The sequence below is a fragment of the Salmo salar genome, chromosome 02 (genome assembly GCF_965601325.2).
Source record: "Salmo salar chromosome 02, fSalSal1, whole genome shotgun sequence".
NCBI classification, from domain to species: Eukaryota; Metazoa; Chordata; class Actinopteri; order Salmoniformes; family Salmonidae; genus Salmo; species Salmo salar.
This window is the reverse complement of record NC_138292.1, coordinates 51,495,001-51,507,863: the sequence shown is the minus strand read 5'-3', so window position 1 is coordinate 51,507,863 and position 12,863 is coordinate 51,495,001. Positions and strand designations below refer to the sequence as shown.

Here is a 12,863-nt window from a genome sequence, read left to right as displayed (position 1 = left end):
GTGTGTACGTGATTTAAATGGTAACTACACCAAACACATCAAATTTCTCAGTTTTTTGGGGGGTCCACTGATGTGGTTTAAGCATTGTTGTGGACATAGAACATCCAATGTTGTTTTTTTCTATTAAAAAAGTGGGATTATGAGATTGAAAACCTTTTTTTTTTTTTACTGGGAGAAATCAGTCCTTTTGCGGGTAACTTTTTTTTCAAATGATGTCCTCCAGAGCAGTGGTTTTCAAATCAGTGGTTCTTCAAACATTCAACCTACAGCTGTGTACCCCCTCTAGCACCAGGGTCAGTGCACTCTCAAATGTTGTTTTTTGCCATCATTGTAAGCCTGCCACACACACACTATATGATACATTTATTAAACATGAGTGTGAGTTTGTTACAACCCGGCTCGTGGGAAGTGACAAAGAGCTCTTATAGGACCAGGGCACAAATAATTATAATCAATCATTTTGCTCTTTATTTCACCATTTTGCATATAAAATCTTATTTGTTCATGGAAAATTGTGAATAACTCACCACAGGTTAATGAGAAGGGTGTGCTTGAAAGGATGCACACAACTCTGCAATGTTGGGTTGTATTGGAGAGAGTCTGTCTTGAATCATTTTCCACACAGTCTGTGCCTGTATTTAAGCTAGTGAGGGCCGAGAATCCACTCTCGCATACAGTTGAAGTCGGAAGTTTACATACACCTTAGCCAAATACATTTAAACTCAGTTTTTCACAATCCCTGACATTTAATCCTAGTAAAAATTCCCTGTCTTAGGTCAGATAGGATCACCACTCTATTTTAAGAATGTGAAATGTCAGAATAATAGTAGAGAATTTTATTTCAGCTTTTGTTTCTTTCATCACATTCCCAGTGGGTCAGAAGTTCATACACTCAATTAGTATTTGGTAGCATTGCCTTTAAATTGTTTTACTTTCGGTAGCCTTCCACAAGGTTCCCACAATAAGTTGGGTGAATTTTGGCCCATTCCTCCTGACAGAGCTGGTGTAACTGAGTCAGGTTTGTAGGTCTCCTTGCTCGCACACCCTTTTTCAGTTCTGCCCACAAATTTTCAATGATGGAGTGGTGGCCACTCCAAAACCTTGCCTTTGTTGTCCTTATGCCATTTTGCCACAACTTTGGAAGTATGCTTGGGGTCATTGTCCATTTGGAAGACCCATTTGCGACCAAGATTTAACTTCCTGACTGATGTCTTGATGTTGCTTCAATATATCCACACAATTTTCCTCCCTCATGATGCCATTTATTTTGTGGAGTGCACCAGTCCCTCCTGCAGCAAAGCACCCCCACAACATGATACTGCCACCCCCGTGGTTCACGGTTGGGATGGTGTTCTTCGGCTTGCAAGCCTCCCCCTTTTTCCTCCAAACATAACGATGGTCATTATGGCCAAACTGTTCTATTTTTGTTTCATCAGACCATAGGGCATTTCTCCAAAACGTACGATCTTTGTCCCCATTTGCAGTTGCAAACCGTTTTCTGGCTTTTTTTCTGGCGGTTTTGGAGCAGTGGTTTCTTCCTTGCCTGGTGGCCTTTCAGGTTATGTCGATATAGGACTCGTTTTACTGTGGATATAGATACTGGAGGAAAAGTATCTTCACAAGGTCCTTTGCTGTTGTTCTGAGATTGATTTGCACTTTTTGCACCAAAGTACGTTCATCTCTAGGAGACAGAACGCGTCTCCTTCCTGAGTGGTATGACGGCTGTGTGTACAGATGAACGTGGTACCTTCAGGCGTTTGGAAGTTGCTCCCAAGAATGAACCAGACATTTTGTTTCTGAGGTCTTGGCTGATTTTTCTTTAGATTTTCCCATGATGTCAAGCAAACAGGCACTGAGTTTGAAGGTAGGCCTTGAAATATATCCACAGGTAGACCTCCAATTGCCTCAAATGATGTCAATTAGTCTATCAGAAGCTTCTAAAGCCATGAGATAATTTTCTGACATTTTCTAAGCTGATAAAAGGCACATTCTACTTAGTGTATGTAACCTTCTGACCCACTGGAATTGTGATACAGTGAATTATAAGTGAAATAACCTGTCTGTAAACATGTCCTAACCAACTTGCCAAAACTATAGTTTGTTAACCAGAAATATGTGCAGTGGTTTAAAAAGGATTTTAATGACTCCAACCTAAGTGTATGTAAACTTCTGACTTCAACTGTAGGTACGTGGTTGCAATGGGCATCAGTGTCTTAACAGCGCAATTTGCCAAGGCAGTATACTCTGAGCGCAGCCCAATCCAGAAATCTGACAGTGGCTCCTGATTTTAAATTCATTTTTCACAGAACCGCTTGTTGCAATTTTGATGAGCTTCTCTTGTTCAGATATCGGTAAGTGGACTAGAGGCAGGGCATGAAAGGGATAAGGAATCCAGTTGTTTGTGTCCTCCATTTCGGGAAAGTGCCTGAGTAATTGCGCACCCAACTCACTCAGGTGCTTCGCTATTTGACATTGTCCGTAAGCTTGTTCATTTGCACACAAAAATCAAACAATGATGGAAAGACCTGTGTGTTGTCCTTGTTAATACAGACAGAGAAGAGCTCCAACTTCTTAATCATAGCCACAATTTTGTCCCGCACATTGACTATAAACTCAGCAAAAAAATAAACATCCCTTTTTCAGGACCGTCTTTCAAAGATAGTTCATAAAAATCCAAATAACTTCACAGATCTTCATTGTAAAGGGTTTAAACACTGTTTCCCATGCTTGTTCAATGAACCATAAATAACTAAACATGCACCTGTAGAACGGTCGTTAAGACACTAACAGCTTACTAACGGTAGGCAATTAAGGTCACAGTTATGATTACTTGGGACCTTAAAGAGGCCTTTCTACTGACTCTGAAAAACACCAAAAGAAAGATGCCCAGCTCATCTGCGTGAACGTACCTTAGGCATGCTGCAAGGAGGCATGAGGACTGCAGATGTGGCCAGGGCATTAAATTGCAATGTCCGTACTGTGAGATGCCTAAGACAGCACTACAGGGAGACAGGACGGACAGCTGATTGTCCTCGCAGTGGCACGAGGCAGACCACGTGTAACAACACCTGCACAGGATCGGTACATCTGAACATCACACCTGCGGGACAGGTACAGGATGGCAACAACTGCCCGAGTTACACCAGGAAAGCACAATCCTTCCATCAGTGCTCAGACTGTCCGCAAAAAGCTAAGAGAGGCTGGACTGAGGGCTTGTAGGCCTGTTGTAAGGCAGGTCCTCACCAGACATCACCGGCAACAGCGTCGCCTATGGGCACAAACCCACCATCGCTGGACCAGACAGGACTGGCAAAAAGTGCTTTTCACTGACGAGTCGCAGTTTTGTCTCACCAGGGGTGATGGTTGGATTCACGTTTATCGTCAAAGGAATGAGCATTACACCGAGGCCTGTACTCTGGAGCAGGATCGATGTGGAGGGTCTGTCATGGTCTGGGGCGGTGTGTCACATCATCATCATCGGGTTGAGCTTGTTGTCATTGCAGGCAATCTCAACGCTGTGCGTTACAGGGAAGACATCCTCCTCCCTCATGTGGTACCTTTCCTGCAGGCTCATCCTGACATGACCCTCCAGCATGACAATGCCACCAGCCATACTGCTCGTTCTGTGCGTGATTTCCTGCTAGACAGGAATGTCAGTGTTCTGCCATGGCCAGCGAAGAGCCCGGATCTCAATCCCATTGAGAACGTCTGGGACCCGTTGGATCGGAGGGTGAGGGCTCCACTCCATAGTGGAGTGGTAACGTGTGTGTGTGTGTGTGTGTGTGTGTGTGTGCAAGCAGTTGCTCCCAACGCTACTTGGATCCACTGCAGAATCCACCGAAAGGCTCTTGCTGCCAAGGGAATGCCTGACCGCTTGAAAGACGTTTTGGACAATACAGATAAAATGGTTAACTTTTAAAGCAAGGCCCCTGAACTCTCGTATATATTTTCTGCACTATGGAACGATATGGGCAGCGACCAAGGGGCGAAGTATTGACACGTATTTTTAAATTGAGAGACGAGCTTTAAGTTTTCTTTACTGACCATAATTTTCACTTGTCTGACCGCTTGCATGATGATGAGTTTCTCACATGACTGTCCTACCTGGATGTTGTTTTTTCTCGCCTGAATGATCTGAATCTAGGGTTACAGGGCATCTCCAACTATTCAATGTGCGGGACAAAATTTTAGACAATGATTAAGAAGTTGGAGCTCTTCTCTGTTTGCATTAACAAGGACAACACGCAGGTCTTTCCATCATTGTATGATTTCTTTGTGTGCAAATGAACTCAAGCTGACAACCAATTTAAATTGTGATTTAGCAAAGCACCTGAGGGAGTTAGGTGCACAATTACGCAGGTACTTTCCCGAAACGGATGACACAAACAACTGGATTCCTTATCCCTTTCATGCCCTGCCTCCAGTCCACTTACTGATATCTGAACAAGAGAGCCTCATCAAAATTGCAACATGCGGTTCTGTGAAAATAGAATTTAATCAGAAGCCACTGCCAGATTTCTGGATTGGGCTGCGCTCAGAGTATCCTGCCTTGGCAAATTGCGCTGTTAAGACACTGATGCCCTTTGCAGCCACGTACCTATGTGAAAGTGGATTCTCGGCCCTCACTAGCATGAAAACTAAATACACGCACAGACTGTGTGGAAAATGATTTAAGACTGAGACTCTCCAATACAACCCAACATTGCAGAGTTGTGCACATCCTTTCAAGCACACCCTTCTCATTAACCTGTGGTAAATTATTCACAATTTTTGATGAACAAATAAGGTTTTATATGTAAGATGGCAAAATAAAGAGCAAAATGATTGAGAAATTATTATTTGTGCCCTGGTCCTATAAGAGCTCTTTGTCGCTTCCCATGAGCCAGGTGTGACACAAACTCACACTCATTGTTATGTTTAATAAATGTATCGTATAGTATGTGTGGCAGGCTTACAATGATGGCAAAAAACAACATTTGAGAGTGCGCTGACCCAGGTGCTAGAGGGGGTACGCAGCTGGAGGTTGAATGTTTGAAGGGGTACAGGACTATAACATGTTTGGGAACCACTGATCTAAATGAATGAAACTAAACAAAATCCCTTCCCTGTCTCCCCTGTTGACCACAGATTGTGCAGCCTGACCCTCAAGAAGCTGATTGTCCTCAAAGAACTGGACAGAGAGCTTAACTCGGTGGTGATAGCTGTCAAAATACAGGTGAGTCCAGGTTAAGGAGATTTATGACGATTTAAGTAATGTGCTTCGGATTGTATTAGTATCAAATGGAGTGTCCATAAAAACACAGGAACTTGGATTGCTGTTGACCATTGAAGTCTTGTGTTATGGGCTGGTTTGGTAACAACTGTTTGCATCAATTGACTGATACTATTTTCTGAAATAAGCAACACAAAATCAAAGGACTATATATCAAGGTCAATACTAATAGTCAATTTACTCAAATATGGAAATAACTAACAAAAGCTAATGGCCAACAAAAGCTCACGGTCAACATCAGAAATATTTTTCACTCCTCTGTGGTTCTCCTTACAAGCTATTTCTATAGCCATTGCATATCTTTTGTACATCCTTTATTTCATGCATCTTGGCAGAACTGCGACTTAGCTACATACTTTTCCTTTCACACCTGACAACCTCCCCAGAATCTCTTCTTCCACTTAGCTCAATAGTCTGAGGACTACCCAAGCGGTTACCAAGGTGACAGCTTGTTCGATAGGAACAGAGAGAAAATAAAAAATATTACAGTTATGTCCGACCGTTACTTGGGGCACTCCGCATTCTAAAGTAGTCGCTTTGGCCGCGGTACTGCCCAGTGCTCGCATATTGCTCAGGGTTCTGTGCAGTCTGAAAGAGCATTGTGTGGTTGAACTGTGTTCTTTCTGTTCTCTCTCATTACTGGTGGTAAATTCACTGGTCATTTGCACTATGCACTTCATGAGTATTGAGAGGTAGATTATCAACAATCTTTGCAATAATTCTATATACTGTACATGCCAAGCTTACCTTTCAGATACACACAGAGATATCTGACGTTTACTACATTGGTTGGATTGATTTTTCAATACATAAATAAATTGCACTTTAATCTAAGAGGGGCCCAACAGGTTTGAACATTTTTGACATGGTCACTGGTGTTGTGAAGGACGACAAACCTCAAGAGATTTAAAACATGTCAGCATGACAGTTGGTCAGGTGGTAGAAAACCTGACCTGAAAACCTTAGGTGGCTGTTCCCTATCAGACCCTGAAGTGTCAAGTCAATATTGCCCACCGCTGCTCTGTCCTCAAGTAACTCTGTACTTCAGCATATTTCTGAGAACACCATTCAGGTCTATTCCTTTCTTCCTGTGTTGGTTGTGATGGCTAGCTAGCGCCTGTCTCAGCCGCCTACCTGCTACTTGTCAGAAAAGGGACTTAAATGGCCACATCTGATCCTCTGATGACAGCATGTTGAGCAGCAACACAAAAGAACCGAAAGTTGCGGCGTAGGCAGGAGCGGGTCTCGACTGCTCTTTATTCCCCATTGACAGGAGGAAAAAGAGTGAAAAATGTTTGTTCTTGGTCACTCTGTATCTCTAGCTACTGAACTCAGAAGATTGTGGCAGTTTTGTTCCGTATGTTAAAACCCAATAATGCATACTTGTTTTTGGACCTTTCAGTTTTTTAAATGCCTTCAGAAATTAGTTCATTTTATTGTCATTGAGCTAGCCAATAGCTTTGGTTGCAGACGTGTCTGAAGCCGACACCTACCTACGCACTTAGTTGTCAGGACCCATGGGGCTACTCTTGGAAGCCACATGTCTTTTCTTCCTGCTCTAATATCAATTAGCATTAAATTCTTGAAGTAGCTAGCACACCTTTTTAGTTTACTGAGTCACCATGAGAGGAATGCATGTCCGAATACAGATTTTTCCATGCGTTTTATTTTCCTCACAAACTTTCCTTCTCCCTTTTCATCTCTAAAGACTGAATGTATTGTGATGCTTCATCACTGATAACTGTCTGCTGGTCCATTTTAGTACAGCTGTGTGCGACAGCTCATTAGACATTAGATGCTGACTGCTGCCGTTGTCTTGTTAGCAATTAGCCTGTTGCGTTTACAGTCAATTAATTTGGATGTGAAGCTAGCCTACCACAAGAAAACTAAACAGTCAGCATGGAGAGTTAGTGAAGCGCTAACTGACCGTGATAGAAAGAAAAAAAAGCTTTCCCCCATATATTATTTTCTGCATGTCAGTAGCCGTGTCTGAATTCTGGCTTGCCTACTACTTACTTAAACTGCATACATATTAATCGTACTATGCACTATTTAGCACGTACTGTTTAGTAAAAAGTATGCTGTAGTATGCCACGGTCGCAAGTGCAACTGGGAACTCGGAAACAAAATTAGCTCAGACTGGGGGAAAATCGTCACGTTGGTGATCTTCAGCTCTAGTAGGATGCCGAGTTTCATCTGAGTTGGATGACTGTTCAAAAATATTTTTCCTAGTCGGAGCATGTTTTTTTTCTGATTTCCCTGTTGTCTTGAATGCACCAACAGTTATGGCTTCGCGTATGAACTGGAAAGGATTGTCTGTAGCTCCACCCAGTGACCTTTCACTACAGCGGAGTGCCAGAGTATTGTTAGCTAAGTAGCATTTGGAAAAACGTATTTGGAGTGGGGATGCACGATATATCGGTGAACATATCGTAATTGGCCGATGTTGGCTAAAAATGCCAACATTGGTATCAGCCCAATGTCTAGTTTAACGCCAATGTGCAAAACCGATGTCAAAGATGGTAGGTACATGATGTAATGATGCCACGTAAAATGTTGTGCTACACGTGTAACACAGCATTCTTAACCTAGCCCACTATGTTTGCTGTGTGGATCGAGCAGTCAACAAGTCGAGCAGTCATTTGAAAGATTAAGAACATTTCAACGAGACAACTCAAATGAGAAATCCATTAACGGCAAGATAATTAATTGCCCCTGACAATCAACCGTTCTCTATCGTGGGTGATGTTGGCTTTCGCCGACTGGTCGAACACCAGTACACACTACCAAGTGCTCTATTTTTCAGATGTTACCCTACCGCAGTTACACAGTGATGGCGTCACTGCTATTAGCTTCATGACTGACATTTGGACCAGCAATATCAGCCCCATGAGCATGCTGAGTCTGACAGCACAGTGGGTCGTCGAGGATTTCGTACTGAGGAAAGTTGTATTGCATGCTTATGAATGTGCTGGTTGGCATACCGCTGCTGCCATTTCAATGGCATTTGAGAACATGTTTGAAACATGAACACACTAGCTAGCTCCATTTGAACAACTGACTCGAGAAATAAGCTCATCAACTGCGTCTGCAGCAGACGTGATACCCTCTGTCATGGCATTGAAACGCCTGCTCAACAAAACTGCCGACAGGCTGTGAACAAGCGATTTGGTGGCATTCTCTCTTTACTGTGTCGCCACCATGCTCGTTGCCATGTACAAGGACTGCCACTTCGATGCAGACAAGAAACAGGGTTTACGTGAAATGTTACGTACACAGCTGGACAAGATGGAAAGTGTGTGTGCGCCGAGGAAGAGAGGCCACGGACAAACAAGAGCTGAAACTTCACTGCTTGACCTGTATGATGAAATCTGGGTTGAGAATGAAACGACTGAACAAATGAACAACAAAACAGCACAGCAAGTATGTGAAAGAAATGGGTTTTGATCATGTTTTACTGGTAATGGTGACATACGTAAATGCCAACAAAATAACTTTTTGGTGTGTGTGTGTGTGTGTGTGTGGACCTTTTATTTAACGAGGCGAGTCGGTTAAGAACAACTTCTTATTTACAATGACGGCCAATCCCAGACGACGCTGGGCCAATTGTATGCCGCCCTATGGGACTCCCAATCACGGCCGAATGTGTTACAGCCTGGATTCGAACCAGGGACTGTAGTGACGCCTCTTGCACTGAGATGCAGTGCCTTAGACCGCTGTGTCCGTGTGGTTGTGTTAACTATTTAACTGTACTAGAATGCTAAAAAGGCCGCAAAATGTTTTTATTTCGGTTATCGGTATCGTTTTTTGGGGCAAGGAAATATCGGAATGTAATATCGGTGCATCACTAATTTGGAGTAAACTCGAGTTAACCATAGGCCTAAGCATGCATCAATTGAAGAGTCACCTGAAGCTTGAGAGGAATGGGGAGATGCAGTAGAGGAATGATGCAGAGAGCTCGTAATGAGGCTGACTGGCTAGCTACTACTCTGAACTGTGTGTGGTGAGATTTCTGGTGCCCAGAGCTGCTGAGGAATCACGCAAGTGGATGTCATACATTGTGACGGAGAAGTCCAGTGGCTAAAAGACTCGGGCTGGTTCCCAGAGTACCTAGCCCTCTACAGGATCATAACCAGACTTCGTCTTCATCAATCGTATCCCTAACCACCTTCTTCTGATCAAGCCAGCACTCAAAGACTTGGCCTCTATTAGTTGATCTAGCCAACTATAGCTAGGCTACTAATGATAATGTATTGCACCTGCAATAACATAGCTCAGATGTGCGAGGGCATCCTTTTATGTTGAAAGTATAACAGTAGATGTACTGATTTTAAAAACATTTTTATTATTACAAACAAACACTTTTTTTAAATGTGAACAGAAATCTACTTTGGGTTTATTAAAAGGACATCACCAAAAATGGAACAAAATGAATATCTATAAATAAAATATATACAAAATGCATAAATCTACTGCTAAATCAAATCAAAGTTTCTTGGTCCCGTACACAGACTTGCAAATGTTATCGCAGGTGCTGCCAAATGCTTGTGTTTCTAGCTTCAACAGTGCAGTAATACTTTGCAATACAAAACAATACACACATAATCCAAAAAGAAAGAAATTAAGAAATAGCAGAACGAGCAATGTCACAGTCCGAAAATGCACATACTATAAAATGTTATATTTTGCGTCATGCGCGATCGCGTTGTTTCCCGATATTCATTGATTCCAGTAGCGCAACCACATATCTAAGCCAAGCAATAAAGAAAGCTTTGTAGTGAATTCCCATAAAAAAAACTGAACGGTCTCAATAGCCAGTTATTGCAGGATATCAAAGGATATGCAGTAACAACAGTATTTCCGTTCGATAAAACATTATCTATTAAAACTGTAAATGGTAAGTACAAATTCTACAGGCCCTTCCAAAGTAAAAGTGCACGGATAAACTTACAGCATACTAAAAGATTTCGGCGATGAACATGAGTAACCACACAAATTGCATAATGTAGCATTTTTGCATGTATAATCGATATGAAATGACCAATATTAAGATACTAGCTAAATGTTTTGTGAAAGACACCCTGTTTTTGTCATTTTGTGATGTATTGTTGTTTTTCTGTGCATCTTGGGACAGTATAGAAGTTAAATGAAAGACTAGTGTTCAGTAAAATAGGTTTCAGTAAAAAAAAAGAAGAGAAAATTAACCAAAATGTTTGCATTTAAAAAAGATGCATGGGAAAAAATGTAATCTAACACAATCTCATTAAATTAATTGAAATTACACATCTTTTCTTTCTCTTCAGTGAAGACGTAAAGTCGCATATCCAAAGTTTTAGAAAACAAACTCATTCAAGGGTTTTTCTTTATTTTTTACTATTCTCTACATTGTAGAAAAATAGTGAAGACATCAAAACTATGAAATAACACATATGGAATCATGTAGTAACCAAAAAAGTGTTAAACAAATCAAAATGTATTTTATTTGCGATTCTTCAAAGTAGCCACCCTTTGCCTTGATGACAGCTTTGCACACTCTTGGCATTCTTCATATATTAATTGATTTTGGTAGCGCATCGCGATATCTAATTGATCAGCTGTTGTCAAAACCGAAATTAGTATGACATCCAGGCATTTAAAGTATACTTGATTTTCGAAATGTCATATACTATAAAATGTAATGTTTTTTTAGGACTCAAGTATAGGTATTCAGACACGGCCACTGATGAAAGCAAGCTTGTATTGGGTGAGATGATAGAGCATGCTAGGAAAAAAGAGACGTTCCCACGAGCAGCACCAGATATATTGAAATGAGTGAGATGCTCTCTCACAGTCACACACAGTATCTGTGCACGTGTTCACATCACGCTGTTCACAGCGTGGTAGTGAGGGCACCAAAGAAGTGCCTTGTGCTTCAGTGCTCTAAGGTGTTGTGTAAATTGATCCATTATGCTGTTTGCTTTCTGTATCTACATCATATCGCTGAGTCTTCCTTTAAATTGGCTGGATCAGTAGGTTACTGAGGGAACAAGACCCTGTCCAGAAACAACCCCTAAGCCCTAGGCATCATTGGCAAACTCTCCTTCTTTGACACAGGGATGTGTGAGTTTTAGCATTGAGTTTCTATACACGTTTCTCAGGGAAAGGAGCATTGCAAAGTCGAAGTGTTACCACCAAATGTCTTTGTTTCAGTCACCATTACATCCCTAACTCTCTCTGTGGCTTTCTTTAAATTTTCCTCCACAGGGCTCCAAGCGCATCTTGAGGTCCAACGAGTATGTCCTTCCTCCAGATGGACTGATGGAGACCGACCTTGAGCTAACCTTCTCACTCCAGGTATGGCCAGGTTAACACGGCTTTCAAAACTATTATATCATAGTATCAAAGAGTGATCCGTTATGTGACTGAAATACATATTTTCAATAGCCAACGGTTGATGTACAGCGCTTTTTGCTAAAGTAATGGTAGTGCCCATGTAAACATCATACCCCCTTTTTAGTTATAGTGTATTTCCCACACCTCATTTTGGCGTTCAAAGCCTGAAGGCATCAAAGAAATGACTGACTGAAGAAAAACGTGGTCATGGCTACAGACATGATGTAACCTCCTGTAACACCTAATGTGTGTTGTGCCCTTTTCTGTCCCCCCTAGTATCCCCACTTCCTCAAAAGGGACGCCAACCGATTGCAGATCATGCTGCAGAGGAGGAAGCGATATAAAAACCGCACCATCCTGGGGTATAAGACCTTAGCTGTGGGCGTCATCAATATGGCAGAGGTAAAGACGGCAGCTTAATATTTGACTTTTTTTTTTATCATAACGGCATATGAAGTCAAACGGACGTTGCTTATCATGGGGTTAGAAATCCGTAACTATGGAAAACAAGGCCCATGGTGCGAATTACGGGAGACTTTAGCTCCCCTAAATGCAACGAAAGTCAAACTTTCGGGGGTCTCTAAAAAATGCTAATTTAACCATTCTCATATTCGTTTAAAATGCAGTGGTAGATATGCTTTGCAGTGGTAAATATGAAAATAAAATCATCCAATGAAACGAACACCCCCACCTCTTTGTCATGGTTTAAACCATGTATTTCCATGTGGCGGCGCTGTCCATCCAGTAGTGGTGATTTTCCATTTGTACTTCCACATTTTTTGCCATTTGTTTGCCATGCGTCCTTGATAAAAATAGCCTTCTTTCCAATGCATTTAAGGTGTCCTGACTTTTCAGGCTACAAAAAAATTTGTCAGCAATTGCAGAATCTCATTAGGCACACTTTTTTGGTGTTTTGTAACGGATATCTATTTCCATTCATAAAATGTATGCAGTTTGGATGCTGGAATTATTTTGGAGTGGACCAACATGCCTACTTTTTGAAGAGATTTGTTTGACAATCAGATGAAAATATCATGACTAGTTGTGTTCATGCCATATTAAAAGGTAATTCATTTTTACAGTTGAAATGATGTCTTTATTGTTAGGCGCGTGCACTCAAAACAGGTGTAATTCGCACTCTGGCAGGGCCCATACCTCAACACATACCCCAACACACACTCATACCTCAACACAGCCTACCTTTATTGGTTTGCAGGAG

General features: G+C 41.7%; 1 protein-coding gene across 4 annotated transcripts in view; it reads left to right on the top strand.

Moving 5' to 3' along the window:
• The window catches only part of LOC106585260 (phosphofurin acidic cluster sorting protein 2), a 96,558-nt gene that overhangs the window by 36,620 nt on the left and 47,075 nt on the right, over positions 1-12,863 (top strand). For all 4 annotated transcript variants that reach the window (XM_014171299.3, XM_014171290.3, XM_014171317.3 and 1 more), the window contains exons 2-4: positions 5,128-5,215; positions 11,516-11,605; positions 11,921-12,046. In XM_014171299.3, coding sequence (XP_014026774.2) covers positions 5,128-5,215; positions 11,516-11,605; positions 11,921-12,046 — 304 coding nt within the window. The remainder of the gene's footprint in view (positions 1-5,127; positions 5,216-11,515; positions 11,606-11,920; positions 12,047-12,863) is intronic.